General features: G+C 58.2%; 1 protein-coding gene across 9 annotated transcripts in view; it reads left to right on the forward strand.

The window, feature by feature from the left end:
* LOC106034313 (protocadherin gamma-C5-like) overlaps positions 1-25,686 on the forward strand; it is a 184,988-nt gene that overhangs the window by 150,193 nt on the left and 9,109 nt on the right. For 4 of the 9 annotated variants that reach the window (XM_066977057.1, XM_066977063.1, XM_066977062.1 and 1 more), the window contains exon 2: positions 18,195-18,253. In XM_066977057.1, the coding sequence (XP_066833158.1) occupies positions 18,195-18,253 (59 nt within the window). The other 5 variants (XM_066977060.1, XM_066977058.1, XM_066977065.1 and 2 more) reach the window with 5 other exon arrangements.

A 25,686-nucleotide genomic window follows, 5' to 3' on the forward strand; every position in this document is an offset into this window, starting at 1 on the left:
TTCAAGGTTTAGTTCGAAGGAAGTCGAGGATTTTCTACATTTTAGATTATATGTAGGAAAGATAATTGGAATTTGGTTGCATAAGGGCTAGTGAAGAAGGAAATCTGCTTTCAGCGAAGTGAGCCTGCAGACACGGCCTGGTGGAGGCGCTCCAGAAGGCTCAGAGTGGCAAAACTGTTCATACTTACATGCACGATGCAGCTGCGGTGGGTAAAGCATCTCTTTTTCCTTGGTAGTCTTTAAATTGCTTTAGAATTCAATTCTGTTAAAATATTGATTACTAACGTTGGATTTTATTGACTTGAGGTGTATACTTTTATCACATTCTGTGGACTGGTGATAAGAGTGAGCTAGGAGTAAGTAGCGCCGGTACGTTTTAACTTCCGACAATTAAGTTAATTGCGAGAATGATTGTTGGGTCGGAAAGTCTGAGCCGATCCGTTTGATTCAGTTGGTGCCCCGTATAAGCGCTGAAACATTGCGCATCTGGGTGTGCTCCCGGCAGTTACCAGCAGTGCGCAGGGCGAAAACGCGCAGCCAGGGGTGAGGTCCCTGCCTCTCCGGAGGGTGTTAGGTCCCCCACGCTGGTGAGCGCGATTTGCAGCCCCCGCACACCGCCTTCAGGCACGGCAAACTTTGGGATGGCAGCTCCTCAGGTGCAACGATTCCGGGCAGATTATTCAGGGAGCAGAGGTCCTTGCAGTTTCCCTCGATAAACAGCTGTGGGCGCTGGTTTCTTTTCCTTTCGTTCGTTATCGGCTGTGGGAAAGCGCCTGGTGCTGCGGGATGCTGTTTGTCTGCCACAGCCCGATTTCGACAGGGCTCCTGGCGCTCCCGTGTCTAGCTCCGTTCTTCCCTTCCTGTGCCACCGAGACACCTTAGCAGTTCCGTGGGTGACAGAAAAAGAATTCCAACACCGCGGTAGTTTGCGTCCGTTTGCAGGCTCTAAACGTCGGAAACCCGCCGTGTCGGGAGGTGCAACAACCCGAAAGGCAGCCCGAGAACCGGCCGGTGCTCGGCCAGGTGCCGAGATCTGCACGGTGCCGCGACCCGCGGGGCTGCTGCAGCAGGGGGCGGGGAGGGTGCCCCAGGTGCCAGCACGACGCCGGCCGTGAGTTCGCTGCGTCTGGAGGAATCGAGCACCGGGAGAGCAAGCCGGGAGGCTGCGAGGAGGGAGGGAGGGAGGGAGTGTCAGGCCGAGGGTTCTGCGATTTGTCGGGGAGGATCCCCTCCTGGGACAGTGGTGGCGATGGGGAGCGCGGCGGGGGCGCGGCTGCCGGGAACCCCAGCAGCTGCCCGCCGGGGGAGCGGCAGCACGAGAACGGTGTCGCTTTGTCGGCGACGCTGCTTTGCTGGCACACGGCGGCGCGCCGTCGCGACGCTGTGGGACGCTCGGAAAGGGCTGGACTCTTGGCAGGACCGGGAGCCGGAAGGTCCCGTGAGACCCCCTCCTCCGCGTCATCCCGCCCCCCCTCTGCCTCCCTCCCGCCCCTTCTCGCTCCTGCTGCCTGACTCCAACGAGGGTTTGTTTTCCCGGGGGACACCCCGCGTTTTCCGGCCGCCCCTTTCGGCTCCATCCCCTCCGTTAACTCTCACACCTTCCTGCCGGTGTCTGACCGGCGCCGTACGTGGGAAAAGGGACACGTGCTTTTTGGGCTGGGTGTCAGCCGGCTGGAGCCCCGCTGCTGTCGGTGGGGCGGCCGCGCTCCCTCCCGGCCGCGGGGCTCCCAGCGCTCCGTGCAGTTATTGGCCGGGACTCTGTGTGCCGCTGTCGGCCAATGCTGGAGCGGGGGATCGGGCGGCCCGGCCCCGCTCGGAGCCGGGACGAGGCACAGAGAGACTGAGAGCGAACCGGGGAGTGAGTCAGTGCCGTGCCGCCGAGCAATGTCCCTCTCCCCGCCGCACGCCGCGTCCCGGGGCGCCGGGCAGCGGCAGGAAGGGGCGAGCTGAGGATTTCAAGGAGGGGGCAGAAGGGGAGCGCTGCCGTCCTGTGCGATGAACGGCGTCGCCGCACGGAGCCGCGGGGTGACGACGGGGAAGGTACTGAGCCTCTGGCTTTTGCTCGGCGCTTCCTCCTGGGCTTCCGCCGCCATCCGCTATGCGATTCCCGAGGAGGCGCGGAGAGGCTCCCCCGTGGGGAACGTGGCGGCCGACCTGGCGCTGGACCCGGCGCGGCTCTCGGGGCGCCGGCCGCGGGTAGTGTCCGGCGGCAGCAGGAGGTTCTTCGCGGTGGATCCCGGGAGCGGCGCGCTGCTGGTGAGCGAGCGGATAGACCGCGAGGAGCTGTGCGGAGCGCTCTCCCCCTGCTCCCTGAGCTTTGAGATCGTGCTGGAGAAACCGCTGGAGCTGTACAGCGGCGCCGTGGAGATCCAGGACATCAACGACAACGACCCGGTTTTTCCCAGCGGCCAGGCGAGGCTGGAAATCAGCGAGTCGGTGGCGGCCGGGGCGCGCTTCCCGCTAGAGAGCGCGCAAGACCCCGATGTGGGGGTTAACTCTTTGCAGACCTACCAGCTGAGTGCCAACCCGCACTTCGTGCTGGATGTGCAGACGAGGGTGGATGGCAGCAAGTACGCGGAGCTGGTGCTAGAGAAGGAGCTGGACAGGGAGGAGCAGCGGGAGCTGCACTTGGTCTTGACTGCGCTGGATGGAGGCAGCCCGCCGCGCTCGGCCCACGTGCAGATCCACATTGACGTCGTGGACTCGAACGATAACGCCCCGGTCTTCAACCAGTCCACCTACAAGGCAAGCGTAAGGGAGAACACTCCCAGTGGCACCCTGGTCGCCAAGATCAGTGCCTACGACCTGGACGATGGGCCCAACGGAGACATCGTCTACTCCTTCAGCAGTCACACGCCAGCCAAGGTACGAGAGCTCTTTGCTCTGGACTCAGCCACAGGGGAGCTGAGGGTCAAGGGGCAGCTGGACTATGAGGAAACAAAGCTGCACGAGGTTTACTTACAGGCTAAAGACAAGGGTGCTGTTCCTGGCATAGCTCATTGCAAAGTGCTGGTGGAAGTCGTGGATGTGAATGATAACGCTCCAGAGGTGACGGTGACTTCTGTGTACAGCCCTGTGCCTGAGGACGCTGCCGCAGGGACGGTCGTAGCTCTTCTGAGTGTAACAGACTTGGACTCCCAAGACAACGGTCTGGTGAACTGCTTTATTTCCCCTGGGATCCCATTCACGCTCAGCTCCTCTCTCAAAAATTATTACACATTGAAAACCAAAGCAGCTCTGGACCGGGAAGAGGCATCTGAGTACAACATCACTGTCACAGCCAGGGACTCAGGCTCACCACCCTTGTCTGTGGTAAAACAGATTCTGGTGCAGGTGTCAGATGTCAATGACAACGCACCCAAGTCTTCCCAGGACTTCTATGATGTGTACGTGCTGGAGAACAACGTGCCTGGCATCCCCATTCTTAATGTGAGCGCCACAGACCCTGACCTGGGGCGCAACGGCCATCTCACCTATTCCCTCCTGCAGGGTGACACCACTGTGGGTCACCTCTTCTCCATCAACCAGGAGAGTGGCACCCTCTATCTGCTGACCTCCCTGGACCATGAGGACCAGGTGGAGTTCAGCATGACAGTGCAGGTCCAGGATGGTGGCTCTCCGCCTCTGGCCACCAACCTCTCGGTCAGTGTGTTTGTCACTGACCTCAACGACAATGCCCCCACTGTGTTGTACCCCCTCCCCAACTCCACCTCCCCCTATACCGATGTCGTGGCACCAGGTACTCCTGCGGGCCACATGGTCACCAAGGTGGTGGCGGTGGACGCAGATGCAGGGTACAATGCCTGGATCTCCTACACCCTGTTGCAGGCCACTGACCCAACCCTCTTCTCAGTTGGGCTCCACAGTGGGGAGATCTTCACAACCCGCCAGCTCCAGGAGGATGAGGCTCCTCAGCACACGTTGGTCATCCTGCTGAAGGACCACGGGGAGCCTGTGCTGTCTGCCAGTGCCACCGTCTCCATCTCCGTGGCTGAGAGGGTCAAGGAGGTGCTCACCGACCTCACTGACATGGTGCCCGCACACGATCCCAGGAGGCACGTGACTTTCTATCTCATCTTGGCTGTGATTTTGGTCTCGGCTGCTTTCTTCATCACCATAGTGTCGGTGGGCATCTTCAAGTGCTACAAGTGGAGGCAGTCAAAGGAGCTGTTCAACAGCTCCAGGAGCACCCTGTACAGGACACCAGGGCCCTTCCACCACGTTGATGCGGTGCGAGGTGGTTTCATGCCGCCCAACTTCTACCACCAGGTCTATCTCACCACGGACTCTCGCCAGAGTGATCTCCTGTGTAAAAAACCCTTCACTTCCAGCCCCCTGGGGAGCCGCCAGAACACCATGAGGAATGGTGAGCCAGGACCATACCACCAGATTGTGGGCACCACCAGCCGGCTCCCCACGCCCACCGAGGTAATGTAGCCCCTTCCTGGACAAGTCCCAGTGCTGGGCTGGTCCATGCTATGTGCCCATGGCAGCAGACTGGGGCTTGGGGGGGATATTCAGTTGCGCCATGTCTCTAAAGGGTGGTTGACTTCTTCAAAATCGAATGAGGCATCCTGTGCGTCGATGACATTTGCACTGCGGTGAGCAGGGTCAAGTTAGTCTGTTCATTCCGGGTAGTGAGTACGTCTTTTGGATGCAGTTCTGGGTACACCTTGCACGGCTAGCCAGTGGAAGCCAAGGTCAGCTTGCAACCATTTACAGAAAGTCTGCTGCTCGTGGGGTTTCCTTCCCTGTTCAAAATGAGAACTAAGTCCTTGCAGGTCCAGGCATCAAGGGGGGGCCCGCAGTCCCTCTGCGCTGTGCCCCAGTGTGGGACAGCAGAGGTGGGCTGTGAGCCACCAGCTGCTTGTGGGGCACCAGCACGTCGCATCCCACCATGTAGCACTCAAAGCTGAATGATGATGCTAGTCCCCGACTGTGGCTGTAGAGCTGTCCCTCCTGTCCATATCTCACTTTGACTCCTTATGGTTCCGGTTTTATTTCCATTTAAGCACTGTGAGGATGCTTGTCTCGGGGCGGTGGGGTGGGACTGCAGGCTTCCACAGCTGCTCTCAGGGCTCCTCTGAGCTGGATGCTGAGTGGTGAGCCCACCACCCAGGTCTTGCTTTAGCAGCCCTATTGCAGTTTGTAATAATGCTGTCTCAGGGTGATGTCGAATGTCCGGGCTGAATACACTGCAGACAGGAAAATGTTTGCGCATGGCAGGCAGCTCCTCTGCTTCTTTCCTGGTGGGAATTGTGCAGCTTAATTTGAGAGCTTTCAATTACGGGAACGCGGCAATCCTCAGGGGTGAGGCTGGGTGGTGGATCCAGCAGAACTGGGGGGGTCTGATGGGTTTCCAAGGTGGTTGGTGCCGGTCTTGTGTCCCCTCCTGGGAGGCTGTGAGTAGGATCGAGTGGTTTCTCAGGGCAGAAAGGAATGAAATGCAGCAGAAGCTGTGCACGGGCACAGGGCTGTGTGTGCTGCCTGCTCGCTGCAGCTGAATCACAGGCAGAAGCAGAAACCTCCCAGAGTTATTTTATGCCTTTTATTATTTTTTTTTCCCTCTTGCGTCGCTGCTCACACTCAGCACTTATCTGCAGCAGGCAGGAACGGCTGCGACAGCTGCCAGAGCAAGTGTTCCTCTCCCTTTGTACAGGTTGTGTTACAGCTGGGGACAAGGATGTCCCCCAAACCAAAGGCTCCTGGCAAGCAGCTAGGGGAGGGGAGGCAGGCAGTAAATGATTTGAGCTTGGGGATGGGGATCACCCAGGTGGTAACAGGCAGGGGGTAGGCTCCCCAGCCCCCCAGGGCTGCCAGAAACCAGCTGGGCCAGCATCGGGCCGTGGTTTTTCAGGCTTTGTGGTAAAAGATCCAAGCCACTGCTGTGGACTGTGTCGTGCCCACCAAGGCTTTGCACCCCTGCAGGGCAGCAGCCAGCCCCCAAAAGTGATGCGGTGGGGACGGTGCAGCCCACCAGGCCCCAGCCTCAGTGCTGGCCCTGTCAGTGGCAGATGGTGTCTCGTGCCATGCAGGATCCTACTCTGCTCCCTTCAGCTGGCTGTGTCGGAGCCCTGGAATGGGGGCACCTCCTCCTCCGTCCCTGACACCCCGTTCCCCTCCCGGCTTGTCATCGTCCCCATCACGGGCCGCGGCAGATCCCCCCAGGTGAGCTGCCTGCCACTTGCTCCATCCACCTGGGACCCTGTGAGCGGATCCCCCCGGGCCGTGTGGGCTTCACCAGACCCCTTGCCGCGGCAGCAGCGCCCCGCGGTGCTGGTGGCAGTGTCTGTCCCCCCATTACCCTGCTGCACTGCTCGGGGGCCTGTCTGGGGTGGGGACGGGGCACACGGCAGGGCCACGGTCACGGCGAGTGGCACCGTCGGGAGCCCTTGGGGCACGAGTGCGGCCGAGCGGGCTGGCCGGCGGGGAAGCGGCTCGTCCAGCGTTTTGCTGGGCTGTCCCTTTAAGAGCTTCTCCCCCACAGCGGAGCGGGCAGTAGGCGGGACCTGGGCGGCGCTCTGCACCAATCACGAGCCAGGAGCGAGAAGTCTCTCCCTGATTGGCAGCAGGCCGTCCCGCCCCGTGGCTCTGGGAACGGGCCGGGAGGGGCCGCGGCGGGGGGAGCTGGGACGGAGGCTGAGCCCAGGCTCCCTCGACGGCGGGGCCCTGGGCGCCGGGACCAGCCTCGGCCCCGTCCCCGAGGTCCCCTGGGGGCCCAGGCAGGGGGGGGTCCGGCACGGTCGGAGCTGCCCCCCCCCCCCTCCAGCACCGCAGGCCCTGGGTGCACCCAGGGGAGGTCAGGGGGTCCCGGGTGCTGCCCCCCGACAGGGACTGAGACCCCTGCGGAGCTTCGATGCCTGCTTCTGCCGGGTGCGAGGCCTGGGCCTCCTTCCTGGTCTAACGCCCTGGCCTAACGCTGCGATCTGGTGGTGACCTGGGGGGCTTGTCAGCTGGCTCCGTGTGTCCACAGCGACTTGGGCACTGCGGAGATTTACCTTGTCTTGGGGCCAGGGCGGGGAAGGGTGCCTGGGCAGGTGGGCATGGCCAGCACTTCTCTTCTGGCTCTGGCCTCCCCTCTGATCCCTGCCTCTGACAGCCCCAGGGGCTGGCAGGGGTGGGCATCCCTTGGTGCGAGCCCTCCCAGCTGGTGGTGGCACTGGTGGCAGCCTTGCTTGCAGGGCTGATGCTGGGTGCGGGCACCAACGAAACGGGCAAAGCGTTTGCTGGGGGGTAGAAGGGGTGGGAGAAGAGCCCCTGGCACCTCGGGGCTCTAACAAGCACCTTTTCATAGGGCATGAAAAGTCCTTTGGCCCGCGTTCCCTACAGCTGCCCTTTGTCTGCGGGCGCGATGTGAAGCCACCATTGTGGGAGCGGGAGCGAACAGGGAGGGCTTGTACCTAGCGGGCTTCCAGGACGTGCAGTTTCCCAGAGAACGGGAAGCGAGCTGCCGGAGCAAGTGACTCAGGCTGGAGGCCGGGGGTGGCAGCCCCGCTGACGCGGGCTCGGGCCCCCGCTTCCCGCAGCTCCACGGAGCCCCCATTGGGTGAGCGGGGATGGAGCTCTCGGCCAATTGGGTGCTGATCTGAAGCGGGGGGATCTGCTCCCCCCCCCCCCCTTCACGCTGGGGCTGTGATTCAGCTCCCCTCCCCCAGCCCACCCCCTCCGCTCGGATGCTGGCAGCCAGAGCTACAGCCTGCTACAGCCCCGGAGCTGCTTCCCGAGCCGTGGAAGAGAGACCTGGGGATTTTTAGCAGCTCCCTGGTGCTGGTTGTGTCCCGGGTCCGGCCTTGGGCCAGATACGTGTGAACATGGAGAGCATCAGCCTCCAGCGACCCGCCTGGAAATGGCAAGTACTGAGTTTGTTTTCGCTCTGCGGCTGGGGCTGGGTCTCCGGGCAGATCCGCTACTCGGTGGTTGAGGAGTCAGAGGTGGGGACCGTGGTGGGGAACGTGGCCCAGGACCTGGGCTTGAAGGTGGAGGAGCTGCCAGGCCGCAGGCTGCGCCTGGGCTCAGAGGAGAACCTGCGCCACTTCGCCGTGCGCCTGGACACCGGTGCGCTGGTGGTGAGCGAGCCGTTGGACCGGGAGCGCCTGTGCGGAGCTGCTGCCAGCTGCGTGCTGTCAGTGCAGGTGGTGACAGAGAATCCCCTGCAGCTCTTCCGCCTCGAAGTGGAGATCCTGGACGTGAATGACAACTCCCCCAGCTTCCCCACCGCCCACCGCAGCCTGCGCATTGCCGAGTCCGCCGCAGTGGCTGCGCGCTTCCCCTTGGAGAGCGCGCAGGACCCTGATGTGGGCACCAACGCCGTGGGCTCCTACCGGCTGAGCCCCAACTCCCACTTCTCCCTGGACGTCAAACAGCTGCAGGATGGCAAACTCTTCCCGGAGCTGGTGCTGGAGCGTGCCCTGGACCGGGAAGAGCAGCCAGAACTGCAGCTGGTGCTGACAGCTGTGGATGGGGGCAGCCCGTCCCGCTCGGGCACAGCGCAGATAACAGTCCAGGTCTTGGACATCAATGACAATGCGCCCACTTTTGACCGTGCCACATACAAGGTGCAAGTCCTGGAAAACACACCCGTGGGGGCCCTGCTCCTCCGGCTCAATGCATCGGACCCTGACGAGGGCCCGAATGGGGAGACACAGTACTCCTTCGGGGTGCACACCTCCGACACAGTCCGGAAGCTCTTCGCCCTGGACCCCCACAGTGGTGAGGTGCGGGTGAGTGGGGCGCTGGACTTTGAGGAATCACCCTTCTACGAGATCCACGTGCGAGCCCGTGATGGTGGTGTGCCGGAGATGGAGGGGCACTGCGTGCTGCGGGTAGAGGTGGAGGATGCCAACGACAACCCCCCGGAGGTGCTGCTCACCTCCCTGCTGAACCCAGTGCCAGAAGACACCCCACTGGAGACCGTTGTGGGGCTCTTCAACGTGCGGGACCGAGACTCGGGGGCCAACGGGGATGTGAGCCTGGAAATCTCCCCCAGCGTGCCATTTGCCATCAGGTCCCTGCAGAACCACTACTCCCTGGTCACCCGGGAGAACCTGGATCGAGAGTCCACCTTGCAGTACACAGTGGAGCTGACCGCCCAGGATGGAGGGTCTCCTGCCCTCACCACAAGGCTCACACTACTCCTCAACATATCTGACGTGAATGACAACCCACCACGCTTCTTGCAGCCCTCCTACGATGCCTTCCTCCCGGAGAACAGCCCACCAGGCTCCCTGCTTTGCACCGTCTCTGCTTCAGACCCCGATGACGGGGACAATTCCCGTCTTGTTTACTCCATAGAGGGTGGCCACGTGCAGGGTGCCCCTGCCTCTTCCTATGTCCACATCAACCCTGACAATGGCAACCTCTATGCTCAGCGCACCTTTGACTTCGAGCTGCTGCAGGTTCTGCCAGTCTTGGTGGCCGTGCGAGATTCGGGGTCCCCCCCTCTCCGCGCCAACGTTACAGTCTACATCTTTGTGCTGGACCAGAATGACCACCCCCCCACCATCCTGCACCCGGCCAGTGATGGCGAAGTCCCAGCACCCCAGAGAGTCCCTCTGTCTGCCCCACCAGGTTACCTGGTGACCAAGGTGACAGCGGTGGATGCAGACGCCGGGTACAACGCCTGGCTCTCATACCACCTGCTGCCACAGTCCACCGACCCGTCCTTGTTCCACGTGTCCCTGTACACCGGGGAGGTGCGGACGGCACGCGCCCTGCGGGATACCGACGTGGCGGCGCAGCAGGTCCTTATCCTGGTGGCGGACAACGGCGAGCCACCGCTCTCCACCACCGTCACCATCAGCGTGGCCCTGGAGGAGGAGGCCTTGGAGGAGAGCTACAAGCCTCGGGATTTCCTGGCTGGTGCCAAGGAGAAACCGGACCTGACCCTCTACCTGATCATCGCACTGGCAGCCGTTAGCACCGTGGCACTTGCCACCGTCACCCTCCTCGCCGCCCGGTGCCTGCGGCGCAGGGGCCGTGCTGCCGCCTCACCCTGCTGCTGCTGGCTGAGCGAGTCGCCGTCCCGGGACTTCTTCAAGCACTCCAGCCCGAAGCTGCAGCTCAGCTCCGACGGCACCCTCAAGTACATGGAGGTCACCCTGCGGCCCACCGACTCCCAGACCCAGTGCTACGGCACCTGCTTCTCGCCCGGCTCCGACCGGAGCGACTTCACCTTCCTACGCCCCTGCCCGCCCCCCGGCACCCTCCCGAGGGAAACCGGGGCTTTCCTCTCCGCTACCGGCACCCTGCAGGACCCCGGCCAGGTGAGCGCCCCGGGGCCGGGGGAAGGCGGTGCCGGGCCGGGGCCGGACGGCGCCGACCCCCGGGGCCGCTCCCCCGGGGCTCGGCGGGGCGGGGGCCGCCTTTGTCCCCCCGCCCCGACGTGAGGGGCGCGGGGGGGGGCGGCGGCCGCCGTCGCTCGGGTTCGCGCCGCTCGGCAGCCGTTGCGCGCCGCGATTGGTGCCGGTGTTGCTGTCCTGGGGAAAGAGCGCGGCGATTGGCGGAGCGCCGAGGCACTCGGAGCCAATGGCGGGGCGGCTGCGCGGCGCCCCCCCCGTCGAGCCGCGGCCGCCCCAAACAATGAATGGGAGCGGTGAGCGCTGAGCACGGCGCCGCAGCGCGGGCGGCCTCCGCCGAGGGCATCGCTCCCCGGCCGCCGGCCAGGATGCTGGGGGCAGGGAAGGCCGGCCGGTGCCTGGGGCTGCCCCGCGTCTTCTCTTTCTGTTTGTTCTTGCACAGCTCCTCTGCCCAGATCCGCTACACCATCCCGGAGGAGCTCACCCGGGGCGCCTTCGTGGGCAATGTCGCGAAGGACCTGGGCACCGATGTGGCGAAACTGGCGGCAGCTAATCTGCAGGTACTGTCCGATTCGGATTCCCAGTACTTCTCGGTCAATGTGAACACCGGGGTTATAATGGTCAGTGAGCGGATAGACCGGGAGCAGCTCTGCGGGCAGAACGCCCGCTGCTTCCTCCACCTGAAACTCGCCATTGAGAACCCAGTGGAGTTTTACCGCATCGAGGTGGAGATCCTGGATATCAACGACAACCCGCCGGAGTTCCCCAGCGATGACGTGTCCTTGCGCATCTACGAGCTGGCGTCCCTGGGTGCCCGCTTCCCCATCCAACCTGCCCAGGACCCTGACGTGGGCACCAACACCTTGCAGACCTACCACCTGAGCGCCAACGAGAATTTCAACCTCAATGTGAAGGCGCGCACAGACGGTGGGAAGTTCCCCGAGCTAGTGCTGGAGAGAGCCCTGGACCGGGAACTCAGAGCTTTCCACCACCTTGTCCTGACCGCTGAGGACGGGGGCTCCCCTCCCAAGTCCAGTAAGATGCACATCACTATTCAGGTCCTGGATGCCAATGACAACCACCCGGTCTTTGACAGACCATCATATGGAGCCCGCTTGGTGGAGAACTCGCCGCTCGGCACCCTCGTGGTGAAGCTAAATGCCACCGATGTGGATGAAGGGCCCAATGGAGACATCCGCTACTCCCTCAGCAGCCACAACTCAGCTGCCTTACGCCAGATCTTTGCCATTGATGAGCAAACTGGGGAGATCCGTGTCCAGGGCAATCTGGACTTTGAGGAGGCAACGGTGTATGAGATCGAAGTGGAAGCCAAGGACATGGGGTCGCCTACAATGGAAGAGCACTGCAGCGTGGTGGTGGAAATCACTGATGTGAACGACAATGCCCCCGAGGTCATTCTTACCTCCTTCTCCAGCTCCCTGAGTGAGGATGCACCACCAGGCACAGTGGTGGCTGTCATACACGTCAGAGACAGGGACTCCGGTGAGCAGGGCAAGGTCCAATGTCATGTGTCTCCAGATCTTCCCTTCCAGCTGCGCAAGGACTACGAGCACCAGTACTCACTGCTAACCAGCAGCCGGTTGGACCGGGAGCACGTTGCCTACTACAACGTCACTGTCTCAGCCTCGGATCTGGGCAGTCCCCCACTCTCCCGACACACCATCTTGCCCATTGCCCTGGCAGATGTCAATGACAACGCGCCCCATTTTGAGCAAGCGTCCTATGAAGTGCTGGTGGCAGAAAACAACCCGGTGGGCAGCGTGCTGGTTACCATTTCTGCTGTTGACCCTGACTCAGAGCAGAACTCCCGCCTCTCCTACTCCATCCTGCGAGCTGGTGGGACAGATCCAGGCCTGGATCCAACTCGCTACCTCTCCATACACCCCACAAGTGGCCAGGTCTCCGCTAAACTCCCCTTTGACTATGAGCAAACCACCTATCTCCAGTTCCACGTAGAGGTCTCTGATGGTGGCTCCCCGGCCCTGAGGAACAGGACACTGGTTCACGTTTTTATTGCGGACCAGAATGACAACGCCCCGCGGGTGCATTTCCCCAGGGTCGGGGAGGACTCCACCACCCAGTTGCGAATCTCCCCCTCCACTGCCCCTCCTGCTCTCATCACCAAGGTGGTGGCCATAGATGCGGACTCGGGGCGCAATGCCTGGCTCTCCTACCACCTCGTGGAAGCCACTGAGCCGGGGCTCTTCAGCGTGGCCCTGCGTTCTGGGGAGATCCGGATCACCCGGGCCCTGCAGGAGACGGATGCTTCTGCACACGAACTGCTGGTGGTGGTCCGGGACGCCGGGGAGCCCCCACTCTCCACAGCCGTCACACTGGTGGTGGTGGTGGAGGAGCGGGGTCCTGAGGCCCTGCAGGGCTCTGAGGCTCAGGGCGCAGACGGTGGGGGCTTGCCCACCATCACGCTTTATCTGATTGTTTCCCTGGTGCTCATCTCCACTGTCTCACTGGTGGGACTGGCGGTGCTGGGCGTGCGGTGTCTGCGGCGGGGCCCTGCGCCCACTGCCCAGGGCTGCTACGTGGAGAGCGTGGCCACGCTTCAGCCCCCTCCCAGCCACGTTTTTGGGCACTTGCACTACGAGCCCAAGCAGGGGGACACGGTGATGGGCGTCCAGGTGACAGCCACGGCACCTCCAGCCCCGCGTTACCGCTCCTGCTTTTCGCCCGTCTCTGACATCAGCGAATTCGTGTTTGTGAAACCCTCCGTGGGTGCAGCCGGTGCGAACCCGCCGGAGCCCAGCGAGGTGAGCTCGGGAGCGGGCAGCGCCGTCCCCAGCCCCACGGCAGCCCCGGCACCTGCGGGGCTTGGATCTCCCCCCACCCCCCAGCTCGGGACGCGGCCCCCCCGGCCGCCTGGGGCGGGGGGGGGGGAGCTTTGCCGGCCGGTGCCCGCTCTCAGCTGCCGGGAGTCCCCGGTTCCCGGTGCCGGGAATCCCCGGCGCCCTCCCGGCGCGGCGGGGGCGGAGTGGAGGCGGCGGCGGGAGCGGGCGGGGGGGGGAGGCAGCTCCGTGCGTATTTTGGGGAAGGCGGTGGAGGAGGGAGAGGAGGAGGGAGAGAGGGAGGAGGAGGAGGAGGGGGCTGTTGAAAGACGTAGAATTGTCACTCGGTCCATCCCCTCCGCTCGCCGACTTTGTGCGCCTTCTGTGTGCCGGGGAGCCGCTCAGCCGGCCGGGCTGCAGCCGCCCCCCCCGTCCCCTTCCTCCCCCCCTTCCTCCCTTCCTCCCTCTCTCCCTCCCTTCCTCCCTTCCTCCCTCCCTGCCCCGCTCCCGTGGCTCCGGCGGCGGCTTCGCCCCGGCGCAGCGCGCTCGGATCCAGCCCGGGCGCGGGGGGCTCCGCGGCGGCGGCGGCGGCTCCCGGGACCGGCAGCGGGGGGAGGCTGCTCGGAGCCGCTTCCTGCCGGCTCGCACAGCCGGCTCGGCATGCCGAGGGGCCGGGCTCTGCCATGGCAGCTCCCGCTGCTGCTCGCAGCCTTCTCCAGCCTGCAGCCGCCCGGCAGCGCCCAGCTCCGTTACTCCGTGCCCGAGGACCGAGAGCCGGGCTCGCCGGTGGGCGACGTGGCCAAGGACCTGGGGGTGGAGGTGCGGAGTCTGGCAGCCCGCAACCTGCGCCTGGTGAGCGAGGGTGAGCGGCGGCACTTCCAGGTGGACCTGGCGGCGGGCGTGCTGCTCCTCGACAGCCGGCTGGACCGCGAGGCGTTGTGCGGGCAGAACCCCGCGTGCTCGCTGCACCTCCAGATCGTCCTGGAGAACCCCCTCCAGCTCCACCGCGTCGAGGTGGACGTCCTCGATGTGAACGACAACGCGCCGCAGTTCCCCAAGCCGGTGGTGGCCTTGGAGATCACTGAGGTGGCCAACCCCGGGACTCGGCTGCCGCTGGAGGTGGCGGAAGACCCGGATATGGGCTCCAACTCTATCTCCACCTATGAGCTCAGCCCCAGCGAGCATTTTGCCCTGAGTATCAACGTGAGAGGGGATGGCGTTAAAATGCCCGAGATCGTACTCGAAAAAGCACTGGATAGAGAGAAAGTGGCTGTTCATCACCTAACACTGACAGCCCTGGATGGAGGGAATCCGGTGAAATCTGGCACTGCTAAGGTCACCATCCACGTCCTGGATGCAAATGACAATCCTCCTGTTTGTGACCCGCCCATATCCAAGGTATATCTGGAGGAGAATGTGCCGGTGGGCACTCTGGTCACCAAGCTGAATGTCACCGACCTGGATGAGGGTCCCAACGGGGATGTGGAGTATTCTTTCAAAACCAGCAATAACGCACCTGGTAAATTCACCAGGCTGTTCACCTTAGATGCCCGGACAGGGGAGATCAGAACCAAAGCCCCGCTGGATTACGAGGAATCCAGTGCTTACGAGATTGCGGTTCGAGCCCGGGACAAGGGGTCCCCGGCCATGGAAGGACACTGCCACCTGCGAGTGGAATTAATTGATATCAATGATAACAGCCCAGAGATTGTCCTGACCTCGCTCTCCAGCCCAGTGCAGGAGGACGCAACCCCAGGGACGGTCATAGCCCTTATTGGTGTCAAGGACAGTGATTCTGGTGACAACGGGCAGGTCCGTCTGCAGATAGCAAAAGAGCTCCCATTTAAACTGGTGTCGTCTTTCAAAGAGCATTTCTCACTGGTCACAAATGGTCCCCTTGATCGGGAGAAGGCCAGTGGATACAACATCACTGTGAGGGCTACAGATTCAGGGTCCCCACCCAGGGCCACACAAAAAACCTTCTATCTCCAAATTGCTGACATTAATGATAATGCACCAAACTTCTCCACCCCTTTTGATACAGCTCATGTTCAGGAAAACTCTCTTCCTGGAACATCTGTCTTTTCAGTGTCGGCATCTGATCCTGACGAGGGTAGTAATGCCAGGCTGTCTTACTCCATCCTGGACAGTGGCATGCAAGACATACCTATCTCGAGCTATTTTCGAATAGACCCAGACAACGGTACCATCTACACCGTGCGGGCTCTGGACTATGAGCAGGACAAGATGTTCCAGGTGCCCGTGGAGGTGAAAGATGCTGGGTCTCCTGCTCTGAGCAGCACTGCTGTGGTCCATGTGTTCATCCTGGATCAGAATGACAACGCCCCCACCATTGTCTACCCGTCTGTTCCCAAGGGCTCTGCCTTTCACCAAACCATCCCCTCTTTGGCAGAACCCGGCTATCTGGTTACCAAAATTGTAGCTGTGGATGCCGATAGTGGCCATAATGCCTGGCTGTCCTACCAGCTGCAAGAGACCGCTGAAGCTGTGCCTTTCCTCGTGGAACGCCGCTCAGGAGAGATAAGGGTTGCAGAGGCTCTCAGGGAGACAGAAGTCCCCCACCGGCTGGTGGTCGAAGTGAGGGACAATGGGACACCGTCCCTCTCGGCCTCTGTGGTGATAGTCATTTCTCCAGAGGAAGACGGAGTGCAGGACTTTGCCAAGTCCTTGGACCTCCCCAAAACATCTCCTAAGGATACCAACCTAACACTTTACCTCATCATCTCCCTGGTGTCCATTTCCCTCGTGTCCTGTGTGATGTTCGCCGTGGCGGCTGCCCGGTGTCTGAGAGCGGGCTCTGCCGGCTGGACCCTTGTGGGCTGCTGCCGAGGGTCTGCCCGCAAGCCCACCTCCCATTTCCGTGGGCAGCTGAAGCCAGATGGCTTCATCAAGTACCTGGACGTGGGAGGAGCGGGCCTGACCTCCCAGGCACAGAATTACACCTCTTGTTTCTCCCCCATGTCTGAGCAGAGCGATTTCCTCTTTGTGAAACCTTTCAGCCATTCTAGCACTGCGGAGACCATGGCTGCCTACGAGCAGGTGGCCAGCACCTTAGCAAGTCCCTGTGATGGGGTAAGAGGTGGGGGGGTTCTCACTGTTCTTGCTACATGCAGCCATCAGCGTGATGCGAGCTGCCTGGCTGCTCTCTGGCTATCCTGCTGCTGCAGGAGGTGGCTGCAGGGCACGAGTGTGACTGTCCCCTCCTGGGAGGTGGCAGGGGAAAGGTTTGGCTCTGCTGGAGGTGGGGGAAGGGGCTGGGTATCGCCGTGAAATCAAAGCCTGAGAGCTTTGTCTTGGCCCCGTCCATGCTCTTTTCTTTTTAAAGTGATTCCTGGCACGTTTGGGAAAGTGGGGCTGTGGGTGCTTAACTCCCTTATTCTGTTTAAGCCCTTTATTCTCTCCACTGTATGGAAGTAGAGCCAGGAAGAGGTGACCTGAAAGCAAAGTTGCTCGGTGTTTCTTTTGCTCTGTTTTAGAGGTGCTTTGTGGATGTTTCTCACTTCTTGACTCTCAAATGTTATTAATTACTGATGGTGCTCTGGCGAGGGATTACTTTCCAGCCTGGTAGTTTCAAGCGAGAGGTTGAATTCCCTGCTCGGCACTGAAATCAGTGTCATTTTTTGCAAAGATCCTGGTGACCTTACATGCCCTTGGACTTGCAGAGACCTGGGCAGCGGCGTGCTGTGAAAACTTTAGCTCTGTGTATTCGGATGTCTAAATACAGATATAAGTGACTGCATTTAGCTGTAGCTTTTTTAACTTTGGGATATAAAAAGTAAAGTCACTTTGTGTCGTAAATGCCTGCCCTAAATTTGAAAGTAGTAATTGTAACAGGAATTCAAAAAATAGATTGGGAAGGGCTTATCTAGTGTGTGGGGGGGTGTGTGTCAGTGTGTGCAAAAACATGTGGATCTAAAATCTGGAGGGCAAGTGTTCAAACAGGGTGATTTGCATGCAGCACGGGTAGCGGTGGAGCCTTTATTCTAGGGGACTCAGTAATTTATTCTAATGTATTCTTTCATGAGAATCATCAAAGCTGTGGCAAAATTAGTAAAATCACATCTGCTGAAGAAAAATCTAGGTCAGCTGTACCCGTTTTCACTTTGCCTTAGTAATTGCATGTACAAGCAGAATAATCCTATAAAACTGATGTTCCACTTTATAGGCTGTGATCTGCTCCTTCCTAAGGTAACTGAGAGAAATGTTGTCCTTTCCAGGTAGTGTATTATCATTCTGGAGTTAATTAAGAAGATTACGATTTTCGGAAGTATGCGTCTTCCAGACAGCAAACAGTTCTGCTATTTAGTGCTCTTCACAAAGGCGTGATTCAAACAAGAATATGCAGGCCTGCTTCGTGTCCTTCCTTATTTACAAAATGCCCATTGTCTGATGCTAAAATAACAGGAGCAGTAAGTGATACAAGGCTTACTAATGAAGTTGCAAAGTATGCTGCTGTGTCTGAAGTTTATTGTGCCTCCTAAACAAATAATGTCATTTTTTTTGCTGTCGGAAGTTCATTCTTTTCTCTGAGGACAGAAAAATATTGTAATGCTCCAAGGCTACAGCATCTAGGAAAAGTCATTCAAATACAATGTGTGAAATCAAGATCTCAGGCAGGCCTTGTTAAGGACAGAAGAAGGACAGATTAGGAAGGTCTGTTATCATTTCACCTTCTGGCATTAAAAGCATCTTTCTAGATATCAATTAGCTCTGCCTCCCCCACTCCTCCAAGCTCATTACTTTGGTATGATTCCTCCTGCTGGATTGATGCCCTTATCAGTTTATTTCATGCTTCATTTCTTTCACAGCCTGGTTTCCTGAGCTGCTCCGGAAGATTATTTGCTGAATAGTTTTTGTCATGCTTTTTTAGAATTCATGCTGGTTCAGAAATACTCAGAAGAAAAAGGTGGGGGGGGGAGGGGGGGAGAAGCAGCTTTTTTTTTTCCTGTTGTTCTAATTGATTTGTTTTACTTCAAAAGAATACGCTGATATTCCAGGCTGAAATAATCCAGGATTGGTTCCCTTTCATTTTCAAAGGCAAGAATAGACGTATTAAAACTCTTTTCTATTTTCTCTGCAGCAAGCTCAGCCTAACACAGACTGGCGCTTCTCTCAGACCCAGAGACCTGGAACGAGTGGGTAAGTGCATCTTTCTCCATGTATGTGTTGGGCGAAGGTTTTGTTCCTTTCCGTGTTGCTCTCAGTGCTGGGAAGTCCTCATCGGGCAGCTCTGAGGATGGGGTTTCCCTGTTGCTGGTAGAATTGCCCAGCCAAAGGGCCAGAAATAAGGGATGTTTCTGTGTCAGCTCTGTTTGATGGTGATGTGAAAGCTCTTTGCAAAGGAGTCTTGTGTTGGTGTTTACAAGAACAGTTAGGAATGGTGGGGAGATGGAGCTGTGAGAAGGTTAAAGGACTGGAAAACATGCTTCACATAGACAGGCTTGTTATCTGAAGCACATTTTTGAGCATTTGGTCTTGATTTCTGCAGATTCAGAGTCCAGTATCATGATTTCTACCCCTGCTTGGAGGCCAGGGGAAATCACTGTGAGTCCTTTTACCAGCCGAGCTGCTGAAGTGTGTTGCTTGCTCTGGCTTGAGCATCTCATGTCCTACTGCTGCGTGAGCCTCTATGGCAGCCAGAGATTGTGTGGATAGGCCCTAGGTCCCCAAAGGCCCTGCTAGAGAAAAGTGCCCCTGCCCCATCTAACTGAGCTTCATTTTGTTTGGGTGTTTGGAACCTGTCCTGCATTCCTTGGGAAGCACCATCCCCAGCACAGGGTGGTTCCTTGCTTTGTCTGGGTGCAGAGCCATTTGCGCTCTTCCCCCTAGAGCTGGGCAATGGGGCAGAGTCACTAAGGAAGGCGAAATTAAATCTAAGGGGTCAGGAGACTAACAGGAAGGAGCCTGGAAGGAGACCCGAGCTCTGGTCTCACTCTCAAAACCGTGGCTGAGTTTTTGCTGATTTGTGCATAATGTCAAAAAGATAACAAGCCCTGGCAGTAGAGCAGAGACTGGCCTCCCAAATGAGCACCCGTCCCCCGATCTCTTTCTCTTGCCTCTGGCCCAGAAAAGTTTGCTCTTTGTGGTCCACGGGGAGAAAGCAATGATGGAAAATGTTGAGCAGGTGCCCTTCACCTCTCATGTCTTCCCTCCTAGTGCTTAGGCATGGGCAGAGGTCCTCCTCAAGGAGGGAGCTTCCTGGAGGGCCGTCAGGGTAGGAAAGGACTTACCTTGGGGGACCACCTTCCTCTGCAAATCCCCCAGCCACAGATTATTGCGTATGAGGAGACTGGCTCCAGGATAACTCCTATGCTAAAAGGTTACAGCAGCAGGAAGAAATTTGGGTGCTGTGCTGCCTTGGCTGGCTGGCTCAGGCCCCATGTGGCTGCAGAGGAGTCACCACATCCCCGTGCTCCGTGGTTCCTGGTGGCCTCCTGGGCAGCTCCCAGGGAGGATGTGACCATGCCATAGTGCCATCCGTCGGGTCCTAGATTTCGGTGTCGGAGCTTGCAGTTAAACACTGGCAGCAGCTGGTTGTGTCTGAGTCTTTCCCTGGCTCGGCTCGATCTTTTAGCTTAGCAGAAAGTTAAGAGACTGCTGATAGTTGTAATGAGCATTGCAGCAATTAAACTTTGTCATTAGCCTCTCCTGGCCGACAAAGGTAAAATGGATTGAGGATTTGATGTAAAGCTAAATGTATTCCTACTAGAAACTGAGCATGGGCTTTAAAACAAGGCTATTGCTAGTAAAGTTTTCTCAGAGCTCTGTTGAATCCCCAGCACTGAAAACTTTTTAATCAAGAAAAATCTTCCTAGCCATTTATGCTCTAGTTCAAATGACAATTAACTGGAAAACCCTGTTAACACAGAAGCACCCAAGAGCCACTGTAATAGTTTTGCTGTGAGAAGAGGGCAAATGAGCCCTGTCAGAACAGCATTACTGCTCCCCTTTCCAGCATCACGTCAGAGCTCAAGGCACGGCACTGGTGCAGTGCAGACCTACCTGTATCAGGGACCTTTTCTCAGGTCATGGGACAGTGGCCTTCACCCCCCAGACTTAAATCAGAAGAGCTGTTCTTAGTCTAAACCTGTGTTAAAACGTCAAACAGTAGGAGAAAAATTATCCTACGCTCAGTGCCCAGGCTGATCAAATAGTCACATCCTAGGGAGCAGGCTGCTCCCCCCGTGCCGTTCCCATGCTCTGCCATGCATTTCCATGTCTGGTGTGTGAACCCCCAGCTACTGAGGAGAGTGCAAGGGCAGCTGCCCCATCCCTGCCCACTGTTGCTGTCCCTGGTGTCAGCCTGTGTGCAGGCAGGTCACCTCCTGCTGACACATGTCCCTCTCTGACACCCATTTGCTTGGGGAGCACAGGCAGCTGGAAAAAAAAAAAAAGAAAAAAAAAAGAGAAAAAAAAAGAGATGTGCTCTTAGCTGCATTTGCCTGCTCCAAATTAAATAGCAATAAAGGCGAGGCAGCTTAGGCTGAAGTTTGAATTGGTCCCGGCGGGAGCCCGGCACTGACCCTAAGCTGGAAAGCAGGCTAAAAACCCATGTTGTGATTTCTCCTGTGCTGTCTCCATGTCAGTTGGAAGAGGGAACAATGCTGTCTTTTCTCAGCATAGCCTTGCCACCAAAACAAATCCCATGTGCCTCCGAGCACCTGGAATCAGCTGAAGCTCAGGGTGAGGTCAGTAAAGCAGGGACCATCTCCTGATCTCGTACATCACTGCATTCAGAACACATCGTTATGGGACAACAGAGAGGGATTGTTCCTTTGTGATCTGAAACATGGGCAAGCTCTGGTTGCACATGCTCAGAAAATAGAGGTCAGACAGCATCCTTTAAAAACGCGGTAAGGAGTCAGTCCTGTAGCTGAGTAGAGCAATTCTCTATTAATCTCATTTGGGAGAAAATGGAGGATAAATTGATTTGTATAATCATGTTTTTATTTTATTTTCTAAAAAAAAAAAAAAAAAAAGAAAGAAATGCACCTGTGCTGTCTCTGGGCAAATGTTAATGAATACAGAATAATACTGAGCAGCAAAAGCAATTCCCAAACAAATCAGACCAGTGGCTGTAGTGGGGATTACAGTGCTGAACGGTCCAAGCAGTGCAGGCGTGGAGCCTGGCAGCACCGCAGGGCATCCCCTGGGGCTGGCAGCGCGGGATGTCCCTGAGCATGGAGTGTGGGGGACAGCACAAGGGCTGGGACTGGTACAGGGGTAAGAAAAATCAGCCCTGTGCATCCGTGGTACTTTCCCAACAAGCATCTTTGTTGGCTGGATCTCTGTGCACCAGTGCGTTCAGCAAAGCACTGGCCTCTGGTCAGGGTCTGCCACCTGCAGCAGGGGAAGGCTCTGGGTTGCAGAAGAGGTGGGGAATCCTCCTGTGATGGGACGATGGGGACAAGCCCAGAGAGACCATGGGGGGGCCTCGCCAGGGGGTGGGGGGCAGTGTGAGAGCCCTGCGTGGTGCTGGGGAAGGGAGAAGCAAAGCTGCAAAGGAGAGTGGAGGGCTTTAACCCTGAATCTCCCCGTGCCACTGGTTTCCAGTGCTCCCCCTCCCAGGCTGGACATGAAATGTGGATGCTTGCTTCACTTGCCTGTTAAACAGCACCAGCAGCACCTCAGCTGCCCCTAGGGGGGTTTGCAGCTGGCTGTGGAGATGCTGCAGCAGTGCTGATGGCAGAGCTGCAAAGGATAGGAGGGGCTCTTTCTTTCTTTCTTTCTTTCTTTCTTTCTTTCTTTCTTTCTTTCTTTCTTTCTTTCTTTCTTTCTTTCTTTCTTTCTTTTTCTTTCTTTCTTTCTTTCTTTCTTTCTTTCTTTTTCTTTTTCTTTCTTTCTTTCTTCCTTCCTTCCTTCTTTCTCTCTCTCTCTCTCTCTTTCTCTTTCTCTTTCTCTTTCTCTCTTTCTCTCTTTCTCTTTCTCTTTCTCTCTCTCTCTCTCTCTCTCTCTCTCTCTCTCTCTTTCTCTCTCTCTTTCTCTCTTTCTCTCTTTCTCTCTTTTGACTAAAGGGAGCCTGCCTGGGAAAGGTGGGGGGACCACAATGGAAAAAAAGTGTCCCAAGAATATTCCCTAAAGCTCACAGAAGCTCACTTTCCCCAGTGTCTGCAGAGCCTGCAGGTGCTGCCAAAGGCTGGCAACAGAAGGAGGGAGCTTCTGGTGTGTGGTCAGGGTGTGCCTTCATCACCCCAGCACGGCAGGACAGGGAGGTGACACGCACGTTGTCCCACAAACAGAAGGACAGCGATAGGCAAGCTGGTGGGGTGGCACAGCCAGTAACTGAGCCCTTCTCCATCAGAAGACAACAGCGAGGGGCTTGCTTTGCTGATTTCCATGCAAGTGGCAGAAGAGTAGCATATCGGAAACTTCCACCTGGCCTTTGGATCTGGTTGAAACCACGCAGCAGGTTCCAGAAGCTGGGGTGGTGGAATGAGCGGATGGACAGCATGGGGGAAGCAAGCTGAAAAAGCAAGCAGGACATGGTGTTTGAGGCGGTATCGTCCAGAGAACGTGTGCCTAACGGGCATGGGTGTCACAGCGGTTTCTGGGGGTGGCCTCTGGCACTTTTAGGAAGTTTTAGGAAACTGGGTCTGATCTGCGGGTATCTATCCTGAAGGCACCCAGGGGTTGAGGCCACCAGCTGTGACAGTGGTGTTCACTTCTGGGTAGGAGGTTTCACAGGTCCTGCAGGTGAATCAAAGATGTGTGGCAGCCTTGGGGCCAGATTTGCTGCTGCTTCTGGCTGTTTTTCATCCTTCTGCCTGTGCAGACACTGGAGCCTTGAGTGATTCCTCAGCGCCTCCTGCAGCACGCAGACCATGGGGCTGCTCTCGGCCTCTTGGCTGCTAGGGCCGGCATGGGGCTGCAGAGCTCAGACACCAGCTTGTGCCACATCCTGGGCTGCCCAGGAGAGGAGCTGCATTTTGGTGACTGTTTGAGGTTGCTGTGCAGTCCTTGCCCCCCACCCCTGGCTGTCTGTTGCTCAGCAAACACCTGGGAGGAAGCCACGTAAGCCCAGCAGGGGCCGGGCAGTTGTGTTTGCGAAGTGAGGTGTTGCTCTGGTGGGTGTTGAAGCAGGAACGGTTGAAGACCACGGAGCTGCTCCCAGCTTTACATGGGACTGTGGTTTCCTATTGATTGCCATGGTGACAACGCTGCTTTAATGCATTACAAGGCTGCTCAGAGCCTGTCTTGGCTCCAAGCGGTCTGTGATGCTGCTGGGTGCTGGGATGGGGATGGGAGGGAGAGACCCCGCAGGAGCTGGCCTGGTGCTGGGGGCAGGAGTGGTCCTGCCAGGTGGGACAGGAGGTGGGGAGCCCTGCGTGGGGACAGGGACATATCGCATTAATGGGACGTGTTCCTCTCTCTGGACAGTCCCCAGCGCATCAGGAGTTACGTCATCACAGCGTTATGTATAGAAATGTTATTTTAGGGAATTTAGCAGGTGTGACATGTATTAGTTTAATTTTTCTCTCTCCATCTGCTTCCTGCGCAGCTGAGCACGTGCCACGCTTGGCTGCAGAGGCTCCGGGATCCGACAAACAGGCGCAAGAACATTTCCAAAGAATTTCTCTAAATAGCTTCCCCAGCATCTTTGTGGCACGGGGTGGGGTGACAGGACAGGGGGGGTGATGGGCTGCGTAGCATGGGCACTGCTCTCGGGGGGGGGGTCTGGAAGAGCCGTCATGGTGAGGGGCTCCCCCTGTCCCCCATTCTCCACTCGCAGAGACATCGTGGCCTTTGTTCTGCCCCCACAAAGCAGAGCAGCATCCCAGCGCCTTGGCCAGCATCCCCCTCGCTCCGTCAGGCTGCGAGCCTCCCCCCCACCTTACTGCTAAAATTTGGCGAGCCCCTTTGCAAAGTCAGGGTCTGAAATCTGTGCCTTGCTCAAGCCCTCCCCAGCGCCTGTAATTGCATTACGGAAGAGGCAGGGAATGTGCAGAGCATGGGGGAAGGGCGGGCGGCATCCTCTGCTAGAGGAGAAGGAAAAAAGGAATTGCAGCAAGTTTTGAGCTGGTGCTGTAATTTGGGAGGGCTCTGGCTCGGGCAGTGGGACCGCTGGAGGACTGGGCTGCAGGGAGGGGGATGCTGGCCCTGGGGCACAGCCGTGTCCCCAGCACACCTCCAGAGCTGGCTGTGACAGATCCTTTCCCTGCTGCTTGTCACTGTGCCAGCGTGAAAACGCTGGAGGCTGAGATTTTATTTCTGGTGCTGCCTCTGGCTGGGGCTGGGTGTGGGAGGCAGCTTGGGGGGTGGGGGGCTGGAAGGGAGACAGACGGAGCGGGGAAAGCCAGCAGTGCAAGGGGAGGGGGACAGGCTGGGGTGCAGGCTGGGAGCATCAGGGCTGCTTGGGAATGGGGCTGGGGGAAGGGGCTTGGAGAAACTGCCCAGCCCTGGAGGCAGGGAGAGGGATGCTGCAGCTGGTCCTGCCCCTGCAGGGAGGTGATGGGAGGCTAGGGAAGCACCCAGAGACAGGGAGTGAAAGGGGAAGGGGCTGGGGAGTGAGGTGGACCCCAGTCATGTTCTCCCCCCCCCCCCAGCAGGGAAGCCTGGGGGTGGCTGGGGCTGTGGGGTGGGACCAGCACTGGCACGGGGGCTGCTGCTGGGAGAGCTGGAAAACCCCAAAGGTGAGAGGTGGCTGAGGGTGGCACCATCCTGCCAGGCACCCCCGGGGAGACAGAGCCTCATCCTTGGGATATGGGGCACCCAGCGGCCGCTTGAGCCTTGGCAGCACCCTTCTGGCACAAATCAACTTCTCCATTTTCCTGTGGCACTGCTACAGCCTGGCTTTCCAGCTGCAGAATGAGGAAAACAGTTTTTTTTTCAGAATTTCACTGGGCAGTTGTGCAAATAAATGTTTGTGAGGCATTTGGATGCCATAGTAACAAGCTCCATAGAAACCCTGCAAGGAAATGAATAATTCTGTACTGGAAGTGAAAGTTAAATGGGGACAACATGTTGGTCAGGGGAAGCAGAAAACAGCCGGTCAGCAAAGCACCCGGGTCCACCCCATGCATGGCTTGGACAGATGCTTGTGGAAAGCCCCTGCCCTGCTGTGTAATTAGCCAGCCGTGTGATGTGGAGCCGTATCAAAGGCTGCAGGAGAGACCTTTCATTTTGGCATTTTGTAACATCCACGCGTCTCGTTTGGCCGGGTTTGATGATGGCCGGATCGACCTGGCTGTGTACGCGCACCTGTGGGCGCCCACGTCCCCATGTGCTTCCCGTGCTCCATGTGTCCACTACGCTCTGATCCCCCTCGGATGCAGCATCAATGGGTTCCTCTTTGTCTCAAATGCAGGCTTGCTTCCTTCCCTCCAGTCCTAGTGCTGGATGCCTTCCCAAAAACAAAAGCCAGCTATTTTCTGAGCTTTGAAGCGTGGAATAGAATTAAACAGGAAAAAAAAAAATCTGTCCTCTGTAGGATGGGTTTTTATAAAAAGCCTATTGAGTCAACACCATTTGTATTAAAAACTGCAAGTCCTTGCAGTCATTTCCATAGGAACCAGGCTCCAGTTCCGGGCAGCGTCCCTGCGGCAGGCGGGGGGAGCGGGATGCTCGCTGCTGAG

The sequence above is a fragment of the Anser cygnoides genome, chromosome 14 (genome assembly GCF_040182565.1).
Source record: "Anser cygnoides isolate HZ-2024a breed goose chromosome 14, Taihu_goose_T2T_genome, whole genome shotgun sequence".
Lineage (NCBI taxonomy): Eukaryota > Metazoa > Chordata > Aves > Anseriformes > Anatidae > Anser > Anser cygnoides.